Here is a 17,169-nt window from a genome sequence, read left to right as displayed (position 1 = left end):
GAATACTTATTAACTGTAATTTTTGATGAATGCATCAGAGGCTTGATTTTTAATAAGCACCTGAATTGGCAACAACTAACTTGAGCCTGTCAAAGAGAAGCAGTTTTAAGTCCTGTAGATTCCAGTTGGGCATTTACTCACACACACATTTCTTAAATTGAGATTAACAGGACTTCAGGATGCTTAACTTCTGGATTGATGTCCGTAGTTGCATGTATAAAAACATGATAAAAATTAAGAAGTAATTGACTGGTGACAAAAATAATACCAAAATGTATAAGCATGCAGCCCTTTATTTTTGCGAAGGTGTGTTTTTTTTTCCTTTTGCTCCTGTATATTATATCATGGAGTTGTACAAATAAGATATTTACAAAAGAACACTCTAACTTTGCAAATGTGATGATTCTGACTCCTTCTGCATTACTTCCACCCCCAAATTTATCATGTTGATCTCCCAAATCATATTTTCAAACCATGCATAAAAGGGACCTTTGGTGTTGAAAACTACTCTATGTGCCCAGCCACATACAGTATTTATTTATTTATATATTTATATATATATATATATTATATTTACAAAGGTTTTCCATTATATAGAACAGTACAGAAGTGTACACCTTTTTTTTAAAATCCACATTGAAGTACAACATGATTTACCCAGGTCTCAGTAGAAGGAAAAACGAAGGAAGCTAAAACAATCAGCAAATGCCTAAATGTGAAAACAATTTATCTCCCCCCCCCCCATGTCATTGCAAATTATTAAATATAATCTGAATGGCAGTGCAGTTGTCTCGTACACATCAATTGTCCGTCTCATCTCTGTTTCTTGTGTACAGGAAGTGTCCAGCATACTACTTATCAAATGTTCATTATAGTATCAAATGTTTGGCAAAAAAGATTTTTGAAAGTAACCATGAAGTTTTGTTGACAAAAATAGAAATCTGTAACAAATCTGAATAACACTAAATAAAAGAAAAATATTTTAGTTTCAGTTTTTATAATTTTGCATTATATCGCACGATGTTTAGTTCTGGTACTTAAAAATAGCTTTATACAAAACAAGTTACTTTTTAATAATACATTTCTTTTCATGCTTGATACATTTCTTGTGCACACATACTTTTAATTCATTCACACCCTGCTGTTCTGTTCATAACCGTTTCTAGCTAAAGGATGGGAGGGGACAGGAAACCCCACTCTGGCATTTTAACAGCAATGAATGCTTACAAAACTACTTGTGTCTCTAATTTCTAATACCTATCCAATATTTAGCACAAATTTATTATTAAGCTTCAAATGATACAGCAAAAATGGTATACATTCCTCAGCTGTGACATCGGTTGCAATCTCCTCAGAAACTGGGAAGCCTTTGGTGAAGGCCAGCATAAAGCTTTTTAAGATGGCTCCTTGGTGGTGGTGGTGGTGGTGGTGGTGGAAGATGGATTGGGCTTGGTGACACCTCCATTCTGTGACTTGTAGCTGGTGAAGCTGGGTGTGTGGATTGACCGGATGCTCTTCATACCTTGATTCAGTGAGGTGGGAGAGGTGGAAGAAGGAGAGGAGGAGGAGGAAAAGGAAGATGGAGGAAGAGGGGTTGGCCGGCCATTTTGAGTCTGTATTGAGAATGAAAGATGGTGACTTTTACCTGTGTGAGTAGAATTCTGGAGCTTTAAGGAGCCATTAGAGACGGATGGGATTAAGGAAGCAGAGTGAGTGCTACGACCTGTTGAAGGACTGAGAGGGTTAGAAGGAGGAACAGAGGTTTTAGTAGGTGGGCTCAGAAGGTTAGTGCTATCGCCACTAGATACAGAGCTACTTTTCCCAGAAGTGGAAGAAAAGGCTGGAATTTTTGAAGCAGGTAGGGTAGGGGAAGTAGCCTTATAGTCCCCACCAGCTTTCTTAGCACTTCCATTAGCCTGTAAATAAAGATGGTGGGAGACAGTTTAAGTTAGCACACACGATAAATCAAATAGGGGCAGCATGAGAAATTAGGTTTACAGGAAACAGGAATTAAGTTTGAAGCCTGCACTAAATCTTGTAAGCTGCGGACTAGATCTGGTAGATCTCCTCCACCCTCCCCCACAACCCCACATGGAACATGGACAAAGAATGCACAAAAGTGGGAAGACGCTGAAAGGGAAGCAAGAGAGAATGTGTGTGGGAGGATGACACCGCAACATCAGGACTGACCACCACACTGGCCATGCAGCAGGATTGTTATGAAGAGGGAAAACATTTGGCAGATGGTTAATATACGCCGATTGCAATCTCGTTAAACAGGGAGTTAGTACCAACAGTTTCCTCTGAAATGCTTCAAACCATTTCTGTTCCTCTCACTGACAGATTAAACAATTACAACTGAGTACTGAAACCAAACCCCAAAAAGGAGATGTTTTACTGCAGACATGCACAAGCATGACAAAAAAAGAGAATGCTGCTATTGGATAGTTTCATGACTCTCCCACAAGCCCTGGATGTCCACTTCCAAATTTCAACAGGAAGACAATGTCCATTATTTGGTATCATCCAAGTCAGTCCCTTGACTTTACCAAAACACACCAAAACACACCACAGCTCTGTCCATCCCAAGATTGGGCTTAGGGTAAAACTACCTGTCTGTACTGCCGCTGGTCCTGTAGTTTGTGTGGTTTGCTTGGTTTCTCAACATTTCCTGGTGGCCTACTTTTTGTGGCTGCCGGGACTGGCATTCTGCTTGTCTGTGAACTGCTGGCTGAACCCTGAGAGAGAGGTTGGGGTGCAAAGGAGGGAGAGAAACAAGGGAAATGTAGTTAAATGTCAGTCCATTTGCAACAGGATTGTATGCCAGGAGCAAAGCTGATTTGTGTGAGAAGCCAAAGCCCTACATGCACAGGAAGCACCAAAAGAATTCACATCAAAAGTTGCACCACAAGTGTTAATTCGGGAATCAAGAATGGATAGTAAAAGCTTGACTCTACTGATCAACCAAAATTTAACTTTCCCAAGTGCTCCTGCACCCACGGCAGAATTGTTACACCGAGTTTTCCTGTATTTCCCATCACCAAATCAAAAAGATCGATTTTTTTTAAAAAACACACACATTCTATTAGCAGTTAGACATCTCGTGGATGCACCAAACCAAGCCACCCAAAAGGAAGCAAACCAATCAGAAGACACCTTTTGCTTAATAGTGATTATTACTGCAGATTTTAGAAAGCAGCTGGAGTTGTGATTTCTCAAACTAAAGTACCTTACGTGAAGTTGATGGTATTGGTGAAGGGGATTCTATATCAGCATTATTCTCTTCCAGCACTATGGGTTCTTTGGTTGGGAAAAGGCATGGGACAGGGCCTCCACCTGATCGGCATGTGGTTTCGGAAACCGATTTTGGACTCATCTCACTAATGGTGCTCTCCAGCTGCTTAATAGTCTGTTCCAGACTGTCCAGAGTTCTATAAGTGTTTTTTCTAATTTCATCAGTCCTTGATATTTGGGCTGCAGCATCTGCATCTTGCTTCCCAGAAAGGCTGTCAGGCTGAGAACTGGGAATTTCAAACCTTTGGGCCTCTTTGTGCTGTTTGAGAGTGCCATCTTCCTCCTCCTCTTCATACACCACAACCTGCAAAGTTTTCTTGCCAGTTTTGGTTCCTGTGCGGATTGCCTGAGTAAGAGCAGCCAGCTGCTTTTTGGGGAATTTAAACTTAAATCTCTTTTTAGCGTCTGCAGCCTCCAGCTTTGTTTCTGGATGCGGCCCACAAATTTGACTAGATTTCCTGCCATCGGGCTTATCAGTTTCTTGTTCTTCAAGGAGTTTGGGCTGAGTTGGCAAATGAGACAAAGGCCGAAGTCCATATTGCTGCTCAAATCTGTGATTTGCTAAATAATCATGGGATTGCCTCTGACTACTCTCTGTCTGGGTAACTGCATATGCCTGGGCATCACATGGGTCAGAGCCTTCGTTTTCTTCTTCTTCCTCCTCCTCTTCTTCTTCTATCTTCTCCTCCATCATTTTCTCCAGTTCCTCATCACATTCTTCAAATATTGTCGAAAGTCTTTTATAAGCTGCTCTGATATCCATCGGTTCGTCAAAAATGATGATGACTGGCTTTTTGTCCAAGCAAACAACGGAGTCTTCAGTTTCAGGATTCTCTGGCACATCATGTTGGGATGCCCTTTCCTTTTTGGAATCTATGTTAACCGTCTGCACATCATCTCCCTTCTTGTTTACTATATCATGGACTTCTCCGCTTGATAGCACCTGGACTGCCGTTTTGGTAATCATGAAAGCAATGTTCTCCGAGGGTGGGCTTTCTTCACCTGGAGAGCTAGCAGGAGACTCTACCTCATCAATGCTATTTAAGGTAATGTTCCTAGACATTTTATGCCTTAGTACTACATGACTGTGGCCACTAACAGATATTTCTTGCTCCTGCAATGATCTAGAAGCTAACGAATTCTCCTGAGTTTGCAAGTCTATTTCCCTAACGGGAGGTGCCCCTGAGTTTTCCAGCAACTCATTCTGGGGCACACTATGTCCAGTCTCAGTTGCTACTCCATAGTTTTGTTTTTGCCTTCCAGGTTCTATAGGTGAACCTTCAGACCCCCTTTTCTGTTCATTGTCTAGCAAATGGACACTCGAGATGCTTGTGTTTGGCTTAAGATAATTTTTCTTGGCATAATCCTTATTGTCCATGAGCAAATCTTTGCTGAAGGTCAAGTTTTCAGCCTTTGGAAAGCTAGCTTTATTTCCAGTGATGCTGCAAGTATCCAAGACCATCTCTTCTGTTCTCCCTTCTGGCTCCTCCTTGAGGTGGTCACTATCTTTTGATGCCTCCCCATACACCTAGGGGGAAGAGTTGCATTACTTAGTTACTGATGGATATAACTTTCTTTTTTAAAGGATGGGTCTATTTCCCCCCAATTAATTGGCATATCATCAGCAGATAAGGCACAGATGATGTGAACTCGCCACTCTATACGTCACTGCAGTCATTTCCATGGTCTTCATCTGACTTCTGTGCATCTTCAGGGCATAATTCCACATTCTGGTAGAACAGCATGTTTCATGTGACTGCATCGGACTATATATGCAATCAACATGGGTTCTAGATGGAGACGGTTTAAACAACCCCTCTGTGGCACTTATATCATTATTGGTTACAACACTGAATACCACTGGTACAAAATTATTTCATCTTGACCTAACTTAAGAATTCTTTTCTCACCAGTTGTTTTGTATCACACTGATACTTTTTAGGATACGTAGTTCTGCTAATGGAAGCAATGATTTCACACCAGAAGAACTGTTAACATACAAGCCAGTTCACTAAGCTAACTAGATCAGAGAGATCTTCCACTCTGGAACAAGCATTCCCCTGTGTTGGATTGCTCAAACCAACACTTAGATCCCTGGATCTAAATACAGGCATAGTGATATTCTTTGAATGTTATTTGTGCTCCAGTACAGTAATTAAGACATCATTGTTTAAGACCACAATAACTAGCTAAATAGCATTGGGCGAAGCTACAAGTGACGAATGACACTTGAATGGCAAGTGTATTTCTCCCTGTTCACTTGCGCTCCACTCAATCCACTTGCTTTTCAAGTGTCATTTGTCACTTGTAGCTTGGCCCACTGTCATGGAAGCCCCTTTTTATGCATGAGCAGCACGGAGTGTGCATCACCTGTGCCTTACAATTTCAGTCCAACTGAGTCTAGGGAGGAGGAGCATTTTGCTCTTGCAGCACACTGCTTGTAGGTAGGACAGGGAAAAAATGCATGCCATTTAGATGGAGCTCATGACTTTGTTATGAGTAGCCTTTATTACAGTCAGCCAGGCTACATGAGGATGTGTAACAATAACATAGAGCCAGTATGGTGAAGTGGTTAAAGCAGGGACCACCACCACCACCCCCCGCCCAGGCACCGTGGCACCTGCCAACACTTTTCTGTTGTCCACCAAATGTTTGTTTGTAGAAAGTGGGCGTGACTTTTGCCCAGGAGGCTTATGATTGGCCACTGGAGATCTGACTGGCTGTGCAGATTAATAGACATCCTGTTAAACAGATTCTGCTGGAAATGTTGAAGAGCTTACAGTTATATATAACATTACTCCCTGACATTTTGTGGTTGGCTCTGCCTCCTGTGGCAGCCATTTTGTGGTTGCACCCACCACTCTGGGTCAGAATTCCCAAGGTGCCTGCAGACTCAAAAGGTTGGGGAGCCCTGGGTTAGCATGTTGGACTTGGATCTGGGAGTCCCAGTCTGCCCTGGAAGCTTGCATGGGCCAGTTACACACTCTCAGCCTAATCAAGCTCACAGGGTTGTGGTGAGGATAAAATAGAGGAGAACTGTGTAAGCTGCTTTGGCTCTCCATAGGGAAGAAAGATGAGATATAAAATAAGTAAACAAACTATATCCAGCAGTAGTTCTGACTGAGGTAAAGCCGCACACAGTGTTGGAAGCAAAAAGACAGCTCAGCATTATGTTTGGTGGGATCCAACTCTGTGTTCAGCCACTCTCTAAAACAGTAGTTATTGCTGTCACGCTAATGGAAATGGAAGGCCATCACAGACACACGTGAACGATTTGCCTTTCAGTGGGGAAATATTGATGTTCAGAATAGACACAGACAGCAAACAACAGAAGAGAAGAGGACTGTCTGCAAGCAGCATCCAAGAGGCAACTGAAACTTACTACAGCCATGCAGGTGTAGCTTTGTTAGCACCGAACAAATAACCACCCCTCAGAAGAGCAAACCCTGGAAACAGGTGAGTGAAGTCACATGCATATTAGGCCAGACTCAAGAACAAGAGATCCATGTGGACATCCACAGAGGACATAGTTTAATATGTGCGCAGCAATATTCTGATGTTCATGGGCGGGAACCTATGAAAATTCTATTACCTAGAGACACTTTGATGTGGTGGTCAGAGTGTCAGAGTAGGCTCTGGAAGTACCCAGGTTCAGATTCCCCGTCTACCAGGGAAACTCAAGTGGGAGACCGTGGGCCAGTCACACACTCTGCCTCAGCCCAACCTACCTCAACAGGACGGTTGTTGCGAGGATAAACTGGACGAGGCGAGAGCTATGTTGTAAACCACTTGGGGCTCCCACTGAGGCATGGTTGCATAGGAGGTTGTTTCAGCAGCACCACAGGGAACACAAGGGGTTCACCTTTCACTGTTTCTGTCTTGGGATTCTGCATTTTTCCTGGACCAATGGGTGCTGTTTTGTGCAGTGCCCTTTGCCCCTGAATGCCATGTTCTACATGGCGGGGGGGGGACAGTCTTCACTGGGACACGCAGGTGGGAAGGACCATTACCTTTGGGATAAGGAATAGAACTATATGCCCTGCAGCTGCTTCAAAGGTTAGATTTTCCTTTGACCAGAAAGCTTATGAATTCCTCATGCCCCAGCCTCTTTCAGAATTATTATCACCCCAGTGATTTTTAATCCTGAACGTGAAAAATAGGAGCGGAATTACTTGTATTAAACCCAAAGGAAAATAGCCCTAAATGTAAAATGATCCCGCCATAAAAGGAGGTTATACACCAAAAGGGTCATTTCATTACTGTGCATAACTTTAATGTAGGTGAATTTACAATCCTCCTTCACTTTTGACTCTACATGTGGGAGGAAAAATACCTAGTCTTCCTTTCAGGTAAACAGGACAAATTTTGTATTAATCTTTTTCCTGGAGCTTGAAGCTCCCATGGGATTGTTAATGTTCATTTTCCATTGAAATTGTCAACATATAAATAAAGGGTAATTTTTTTATATATATCCCTTCGGAGGAGCAAATTGGCATTCTGTAGAAGTTAAACTATGTGATGTCTGCTGTTTTCACATGCTGGGTGAGAATACTCACCTGGTATTGTAAAGTTCCGGGTTTGGAAGAAAAGCAGGATATAAAATGTAAGATAAATATAAATCAAAATACAAAGACTGTTCTGTGGCACAAAACAAGGCACCCTTTTTTCTCTCAGGGGTACCCTTATCACTGTTCTTTGGGTTAAAACAATTTTAATTAATGAAAATGGTAAGATGTTCAACTGTAATTTTAAAAATGGCATTGGTCAAAAATCTACATTGCTGTGCTTAGACAGGGCATCCCTTTCTTAGTCTCAGATACCACCTCTCATCATTCCTGGACCTTATTGGGCTCTTTGTAAAAGGGATAATGCCCATTGAACAGCTGGGATAGCAGAGGCAATCCGCAGCTTTGTTTTGAGATGTTTAAAAGTTAACCTCATCTAAATCTACATCAACAAAAACAGAGCCATCATGGCACACACAGTAAGCAACATTACAAGCCATAAGGTTAGTCCAGAAGCAAGGAAAGAAGGTGAAGCCAAGACCAGGTGGCAGAACGGAAGATGCCACTGTTACCTTCTTCTCCTTGGGATGTGTTAAGGCCAGAGGCCTTGCATCTTTTGTTTGTGTGTCATTTCTGGTCTGTTCAACATGACTGTTTGAGTTTATATCCATGTAAGAACACTTCTGGAAAGCCTAAGGAGTTAAAATATGGCACGTTATCAGAGGATCCCTTTGGAGCATTAGCTAGGCTTCCTGGTGGTCTGTTAGTGCGGAACTTACATATTCTGGGTGGGATCCATTGTGAGCAGAAGGGAAAACATACTTAGCACAGTTCTCCATGCACAAGCCATGGCACAAAAGCTTCAGCAACACACACAGCACTTCAGTATTAATAAAATAATACATATATGGAGCACTGGAGCATACAACAGAGGGTTTGCATGATTTATTTAATTTGAAATGATCAGAGGAAATACCTTGTGCTATGCCTTGTGCACACATAAAAGATACTGGGAATATAGGTGCAAGTGGAGAGTGAGGAGTAATTCTAGTGCCTACACTTGCATAAGACCTGTTACAGAAGCTGAAATGTTTTGTGCGATCTAACCCTTTTTCTTAAGCCATTCAAGACAAGGTGGGATTGTTTGTACTAGTACCTTCAGTACTAGCCAGCTGTGTGGTTGAGCTAGCAGTGCTGAAAGTTAATAGTGAATAGCTTTCTCTTCCATAGAAGCTCCCAAGGATACTTTGCTGGCCAATGCAAAGCACAGAGAGCACAATCCAGCGAAATGCAGTCACTGTGAACGACGGAACAGAACTGAATTGCCACTGACTTCTGCTAGGTTGTGCCCATGGAGCTGAACAGCACTTGCCCATCGGACACCACAGAAGGTTGTCTGCATTGCAATGGTCGGGTCCAGTTGGCAGTAAGCACAGAAAAACAACTATGGCCAACTAAAGCATCCATAATGGAAATAGCCAAGATCAGACCTCGATCTGTGGCATGCCTAATGGTTGTGAATGGGACAAGGTCTTACTATTCCACTCTGGGTTTTCCTGATCTGAACCCAATTGTACCTGATGTGTGTACCACAAAAGTTCAGTAAGAACCTGTACCATGGTGACTTCATTCACTAGTATCTTTAACCCATGGAAGCAAGTGGTCACTAGACACCCCTCCTGTGCAAGCCCAGTTGCACTCCCTAGAGCATATTGTTCATTTCAGTGGGGCAGACACACTCCTTATACTGTGTTCTAGGTCTACAGGAGTGTGTTTTTCTAGTTATGTTCAGCTTCCTAAGACATACCTGTTGTATGTAATACATACCTGTAATTCTGCCATTATTCTCTCGCCTTCCTCTTCTTCCTCTTCCTTTGCAGGCGGAATGGTGCCCATCAGCAGGGGTTGAGAAGAGACCTGATCATCCTTAGGAACTTTGGGCTGTGCTCCTTGCGTTGGATCTTCACTGCTTTCCTAAAGATCACAGAGAAGCCATGTGTGCAGTGCCTCCATACAGGCCTCTACTCTTCATCAGGATTTTAAGGGAAACTTCAATATCCCAACACATCCCCACAGGCCCCATTAGAACATTTGGTTTCAGCAGCATAAACTATGCCATTCTTTACAACATACATGTGAAAGCAAGTGTTTTCCACTAGACTTTTCCTTGGGGGTGGGGGCTTCAAATGTAACAGATGGATTAAGCAAGTGACAGAGAACTTGCGTCAAGGTTTCTACGGAACTGTTCTCTCAAACCGATCTTCTCCATCTGTGTCAAATGCATGTGTTCGTTCAAATAATTTTTGAAATTTCCTAGACACACAGTGAGTACAAACAGCTTTTGATTTGCATTTGACATTATTATAAATAAGAATGCAGGAAGGATAACTCCTGAAAAGGGCAACTCTTAGGAGGGGATGGTTGCTATTATTATTTCCTGGGTGTGACTGACTTTGGCTGATTCTTTGGGCCATGGCTCTGTCACTGCATTTAAAGCTACGTCGCCTCAATCACCAAACCTTGACCACAGGGGTGTCTTTCCGGGCCACGTAGCTGACTTCCCCAAGTTTTGTGCTAAGTCCAGGTCCTAGTAGGTAGGTGCGACGTGGCGGAGGAGGAGGGGGAGACTTCACAAGCTTTTCAGTGGCCTGTTCTGCATGAAAAGTCTCTTCTGAAAATTAAAAGAGAGGATGCTATTGTTAATGTGGCACTGCTTTTTTTAAAAAAACTGCGCATTCTGTTTATTTCATTGGGAATAAGATAGGCACGTGCTGAACTCCCTTATTGATATTAGCCATCTGCAAAGGGATGGGTATCAGCACAAAAATATCTAACTTCATACTCTGATGGGATCTGAATTAGCGGTGACTGGGAAGGAAAGAGCTCTTAAGGTTATATAAATCTCAGTGAAATGTCAACTCAGTATGTTGCAGCGGTGAAAAAGACAAACTCCTGGCTGGAAAGGTCTTGAAAATAAAATGGCGAATACTGTAATGCCCTGGCCTGGATGTCCCAGGACAGTCCAATCTCATCAGATCTTGGAAGCTAAACAGGAGCAGCCCTTGTTAGTACTTGAATGGGAGAACACCAAGGAAGTCCAGGGTTGGTACACAGAAGCAGGCAATGGCAAACCACTTCTGTTCACCTCTTGCCTTGAAAACCCTACGGGGTTGCCCTAAGTTGGCTGCTAACTGATGGCACTTTCCACCACCAATATTGTAATGCTCTTTTACAGAGCTACGGTGTAGCCTAATTTGGGATACTGTGTGTAATTTAGGTCGCTGTCATATTGCAGAGTGGGGGGAAACGCAGAAGAGAGCAACCAAAATGATTAAGGGCTAAAGGTATGAGGAAAGGCTAAAGCAATTTAGTTTAGGAAAAGAGGAGCAAGGAGGAACATGAAAGGTTTATAAAATTATATGCAGGGTAGAGAAAATGGGCACAGAGAGCTTTTTCTCCCTTCCTCATAATACTAAAATGCCAGGGCGCCCAATGAAGTTGATGGGCAGAGGATTAAGTTACAGCCAAAAGGAAATTACTCAACAAGTACTTAAATTGTGGAATTATTGCCAGTTGACACAGTGATGGCCATAAACATAGGTGGTTTTCAAAGGGATTTGACAGATGAATGGGAGGCGAGCTCTAATAAACCTTATTTCTTAAAGTGCAGATGTGCAAAAGTGCCATAAATATAATCAATAAACATCAGTATCCAAAGTACAAAAGTAACACGAGCAATGACAACCAGAATACAAATTATCACAGTAAATAAATTCCAGCTACAATTTCTGCTGGTTAGAACAATATTAATAATGCGATATAGCTGTTTTCTCTTACTGCAGGTAACAATTTTTTCAACAAAAGCCGCTTACTGGATCTGAGGTAAGTGATAATACAGTCTTTATATTATAGTCCTATTAATAAATACGTCGTATTTCTTATGTTGCAGATGACCCCCAGGTCCAGAAGAAGCTGTAACAATCACCCTGTCCCCAACAGGCTGCTAGTGGGTGGCCCGTTCTGCAGAGCTTCCTCAGGGGTTCCTCTAGCTACAGTCTACAATCAATCATCAGGCTTTTGATTTGGATGCTGCTATTTGATTATATTCAGGGTTTTTTTTTCAGCTGGAACGTGGTGGAACGGAGTTCTGGAACCTCTTGAAAATGGTCGCATGGCTGGTGGCCCCGCCCCCTGCTCTCCAGACAGAGGGAAGTTTAGATTGCCCTCGGTGCAGAGGGCAATCTAAACTCCCCTCTGTCTGGAGAGCAGGGGGCAGGGCCACCAGCCATGTGACCATTTTCTCCAAGGGCAACCCACTGAGTTCCACCACCTCTTTCCCCAGAAAAAATGCCCTGATTATATTTATAGCACTTTTGCACATATGCACTTTAAGAAATAAGGTTGATTACTTCTATATTGTTGTTGACCGTTGACCACGGGGGGATCTCTCTTGTTTGGGTGCCCATGGAGTGAGGCAGGATGCTGGACTAGATCGACTGCTGGTCTGATCCAGCAAGGCCAAAGATGTGTAAGCCTTATCCTTTTTTCCCAGCGGCATATTGTGAGATACTTGCAAAGGGCTGAGGCCCCCTGACCATAACCACAGCTTGTGTTCTCTGATGAGCAAGTTCTTTCCTAAATAAGATTTTGGACCTCAGAAATGGATCGTCCCCATTTTGGTTCATATTGAAAAAAAGGTCAAAAGGATCAACCCTGAAACAACTCACATCAGCATCTTGTTATGCTATCTTGACCCCCTTACCGCTGACTTCTAACTTCTCATTTGTATCACTTCTTGGTGAATGTGCGGCTTGTGGCGGCATCTCGAGGTTTGGGATGGATTTCATAATGTTTGCTTGTGCTTCTTCCAGAAGTTTTTCAAACTCCTTCCCATTGTAGTGATCCAGGTTCTGTCTTTTCTCCTCCCACTTCTTCTCGGCTTTCTAACAGAAAACAAACACACACAGAAAACACTTTGAATGTTACATTGGCTTGATAATTTAAACTTCCCTCTGTGAACAGCCAAGGAATCCAATCTGTTGCGAGACCCTGTTCTTTCTGCCTGTCTCTGCCAAGTTTCTGCCCTTTGCACAATTTTCAGTTGGCATACGCCCTACACATATTCCATCCTTTGCCAAAATCATGTTCTGGAAGCAGAAGCATCAAGATCTATGTGAACAGTTTCCCTATTTCAGGTTGCTTCCAAAAAACGGATGAGTCTCCGATGTATTCTTATTGCTGCTACAAATGCAGAGGCTTTCGTAATGGAGAGAGTCTATAGTGTTATGATGCTGTTGTAATACACCTGCTACTGATTTTGTAAAAACAAAACCTAGCAGCAAAAAGTCAGCTGAGAGGGCTTGGTAGGCATGATAGGAAATGTGGAGGTGGTGCAAAAAATCGCACCTTCTCATCCACATTGCGACTTAATATGCTTTTAGTACATACTTTCTGGAAAGGTCATCCCAAATGAGATTCTGCAAACTGTGCAGTGAAGCACAAGAAACCTGGAAGGTGGACGATTACACTATGGGGTCATGCGGAAGCAAAAAACTTTCTGCAGTTTGGAACCGAATACTGACCAAAACCTTCATGTGGAAGCAACTTCAGTGGACCTAGCCATATGTACAAGTGCATTCTTTTTTGTGACTGTGTAGGTGAGACAATTGGATCTCTTCATGTGCAGGGCTGTCTGTATTCCATACATCTTAAAAATGAAAATTCCGTGTCCAGGCATTCCAGTTCCACTAATACCATTCTGTGTAATTTAACTTGTATTTTTTTACTGCTGTTTTTTACTGGTTTTTCTAGCCAGAGGTGGGAAAGGCGCCGTGCAGGATGCTAAAGCTGAGATTGCTGAGGTGGAGAAATGGACTGCATCTCTTCAGCCTGCAGGCCGGGTAACGTTTCTCTAAAAGAACACTCCCTGCAAGCAGAAAAGCAGCACAGAAAGGACAAAAGTTCAAACCCAGCTCTTTCCTCACTGTACTAGTTTTCTGCATACTATGAGGTTTTTCAGACCTCATAGAGGATTCAAACTTCTGTCTCCTAGCTGTCATCTGAAATGGTACAGCCGAGTCCACCTCATTCCTCATGCCCACCCTGTTCATTCTACTGCATGTACAGACCCAACCGGAGATGCCAATGGCATCTCCGATCCTACCTGCCTAAATATAGTGGTGGACTATACTACAGCGTATCTGCTGGGTAGCTTCTGCATCTTTTAATATGTCAAAATAAAATGCTTATGTTTTGTTTCAGCATGCTTTCAGCTCTATGCTGGATCTCTGCAATCCATACCCTATGGCATTGTTTATTGAATGTCCCAGCCACTGAGTGTATTGGTTTACACTGTGTAATCCACCTTGAGTCTCAGGGAGAAAGGCGGACTATAAATAACATAAACAAATACTACACCTCAATGGACAGGGCTCTGTTCCTGGTGCTGGCGCTTTGAAGTTCTTCAATAAAAAGACTCTGCATGGTGGAGCCATTGACCGATACAGGGGGCGAGTGTGGTGCCTGCGTTTGTGGTGAGGTTGGTGCTGTAGACTCTGGCATACTGGGCGGTGGATGGTTGGACGCCGGCAAACTGACTGTGTGGCTGTTTGTCACAGGAGAAGTCTGAGAATGGCTGACCAAGGCAGACGAATGTTGAGACTGGTGGATTACCACTGGAGAGCTTTGCACATGATGGATTTTTGTTGTCGAGACAGGGATCATCTCAGACTTGACAGGGGATTCTGTGGTAGGTTCAACTACATTGTGCTGGGGGCTATGGAGGCTGTTTCCTGGGGTGTCTTGGCTCTTCAGAACCTCGGCGGCTGTGGCTTTCTCCATGGCGCTGTACTGCGCTGCTTGAGAGGGATCCGCCCCCTTCAGCAGGCTGTCTGTAACGTGTCTGCAAAAAGAAGCGGTTTGATTCTCACTGATCTTTTAAAAAGGAGGGTCTCCCTCTAGTGGTCTTTGTGGAAAAGACAGAGGTCAAAGCAATGTACATAGGATCACAAGCATACTGACTTTTTTAAATGGCCATTGGGAGTGAGGGAGTGAGTAATGTTGCTGTTGCAGTATTATAGCAAGATATGAGTAACATCACAAAATATAATATCCCTCATCTCACACAAATTACAGCTGGGTGCAAGCTACCAGACCTTCAACAATAGAGCAGGCATTCATTTATGTGAGGGCCAATCAGTCCAGAGGGGTTTGTATGTGAATTGCTGCAGGAGCTTGTCCTGACCAATTCTACAGTCCATCTAAAACACTTGGGATACTGAAAGACTCTTTGTGCTACAGAACGACAGAGAAAAGGATGTAAGAAATGATAATTTATTGCTCTTTGGTAGAGACGCTCCCAGAAATCTATGACCCACATCTTGGTCATAGAAACAGCTGTCTACACGGTGACTGAAATGCATCAGGGAAATCTGAAATGTGGGCAAACACCCAAGCTTGATCACAAGTTGAGAGCACTGATCTAAAGAGAAAAGGAAGTATCCGGGGAGCGGGCCAGATCCAGGACAAACACTGAAAAGGTAGGTCAGTTTCAAAATCGGGATGGGGGATGAGATCATAGAGTGGCCAAGCCTTTCAGGGGTCACATAGTGGATGTGATAAAATCTTAATGCTACATGGCCAAACAGATTTAGATTGGGGACGATGCTTCCTGGATGTGTGTGATCCTAGTTAATCAGGTAAGTTTCAGGTAGATAGTCGTGTTGGTCTGCAGTTTGGTGTAGTGGTTAAGAGTGCGGGACTCTAATCTGGAGAGCCGGGTTTGATTCCTCACTCCTCCACTTGAAGCCAGCTGGGTGACCTTGGGCTAGTCACGGCTCTCTGGAGCTCTCTCAGCCCCACCCACCTCACAGGGAGTTTTGTTAAGGGGACAATAATGGCATACTTTGTAAACCGCTCTGAGTGGGCATTAAGTTGTCCTGAAGGGCGGCATATAAATTGAATGTTATTATTATTTTTGTTGTTCTTGTTATTGTTGTTGGTGTTGTTATTGTAGCAGTAGTAGTAGAACAGCAGGATTTGAGTCCAGTAGCACCTTAGAGACCTCTAAGATTTTCAGAGTTTAAGCTTCTGAGAGTAAAAGCTCCCTTCTTCAGATAGCCCTTCTTCAGATACCTGAGAGCTTTGATGCCCAAAAGTGTATTCCCTGATAATCTGATATACTCAGCCTTATAACTGGTATAAAACTGCTATAGGGAAACAGCTAGATGATGGGGGAGATGTACAGTCAGATTTCCCACAGTCAGTTGACTTGATCGGACTGGGGCCCATGGCACTGGGTGGGAGGTAAACTCTTACCCTATCCCATTCTTCTGAGGCAAATTGCCCTCACTTACTATTGGTGTATCCCTGCCCCCCCCACAGGTCAACAGCAGAACTTAGGAGGTGTCATCCTCAGGACAAATAATGGGGGGTGGGAGTGTTAATACCTCAGCACCATGGCTCCAATCTGAATTGAGGTTCCTGTGGCAGCTATTCCTTTAAAAATTCAGAAGATCTGATAACAGCTGACCTTTCATCATGTCTAATCTGGCACTCAGTTTCTGATGTAGATGAGGTATGAAATAGGAGTGCCTCTTTTTGTCTTTGTGAGTTTGGATCCTGATTCCAGACTAAAAGTGGAAGGCACTTCTGTCAGAGGAACAGAACTTTTCTGGCTCCCCCAGTCCTGCTGCAGCCCTGAAACTCTGCTCTTGGGGAATAGGGAACCTTCAGGGATGCCATGAAAGGCAAATTGGAGGTTTCCAGCAGCAAAGGGAAACTGGAGGAAATCAAACCTGCTTTTTCATTCGCATCAGATTTAGTTTGAACCCACCCTGTGTGCTGAGTTAATTGCCTTATATTATACTAGCAACCAAGCCCGCTGTGCAAACAAATACAATGGGATCTAGAAAATGGATGTGTCGGGGGGCCCTCCCACTGGCAAGTGGCCACGCCTCTTGGCCAGGCCCTGCCATCCCACTGCAGGGCCTAGTGAGGGCTTCGCTGACCCACTGTGGGGTCTTGTGAGGGTCATGCCAGCACACCAGGCCTCCCTGCCACCTCTGTGGTTGCTGTGGTGCCTTGTGAAGGCTGCACTGGTGTGTTGAGCCTTCCTGTCGTCTCCACAGCAGCTGTGGGACATCCAGAGGGTTACGCCGCTGCGCCAAGCCTTCCTGCTGCCACAGCGGCCTCCTCAGGGCCTCCAGGGGGCCAAGCTGGGCCTTTCTGCTGCCACGGCAGCCTCCTGGGGGTCTTCAAGGCAAGCTATGTTGCCGACAACTCACTCTTTATCCCTGTGGAGGGGCCTGCAAGTGCGCCTGTGCCAGGATAATAAGTGAGTCATCGGCAACTTGGCTTGCCTTTTATATAT

General features: G+C 43.7%; 1 protein-coding gene across 14 annotated transcripts in view; it reads right to left on the bottom strand.

The window, feature by feature from the left end:
• Positions 1 to 275: 275 nt before the first annotated feature.
• KIAA1217 (KIAA1217 ortholog) overlaps positions 276 to 17,169 on the bottom strand; it is a 476,642-nt gene continuing 459,748 nt past the window's right edge. For 7 of the 14 annotated variants that reach the window (XM_054990766.1, XM_054990767.1, XM_054990773.1 and 4 more), the window contains 8 exons: positions 14,217 to 14,700; positions 12,562 to 12,742; positions 10,319 to 10,470; positions 9,627 to 9,773; positions 8,372 to 8,491; positions 3,230 to 4,822; positions 2,613 to 2,738; positions 276 to 1,916 (listed from right to left, as the gene is read on the bottom strand). In XM_054990766.1, the coding sequence (XP_054846741.1) occupies positions 1,395 to 1,916; positions 2,613 to 2,738; positions 3,230 to 4,822; positions 8,372 to 8,491; positions 9,627 to 9,773; positions 10,319 to 10,470; positions 12,562 to 12,742; positions 14,217 to 14,700 (3,325 nt within the window). In that variant the 3' untranslated portion in view covers positions 276 to 1,394. Of the gene's footprint in view, positions 2,739 to 3,229; positions 4,823 to 8,371; positions 8,492 to 9,626; positions 9,774 to 10,318; positions 10,471 to 12,561; positions 12,743 to 14,216; positions 14,701 to 17,169 lie in introns of all 14 variants that reach the window. The other 7 variants (XM_054990777.1, XM_054990778.1, XM_054990769.1 and 4 more) reach the window with 6 other exon arrangements.

This window comes from Eublepharis macularius, chromosome 11 (genome assembly GCF_028583425.1).
Source record: "Eublepharis macularius isolate TG4126 chromosome 11, MPM_Emac_v1.0, whole genome shotgun sequence".
Taxonomy (NCBI): domain Eukaryota; kingdom Metazoa; phylum Chordata; class Lepidosauria; order Squamata; family Eublepharidae; genus Eublepharis; species Eublepharis macularius.
The sequence above is the reverse complement of the archived record's forward strand: the minus strand, read 5'-3'. Positions and strand labels throughout refer to the sequence as shown.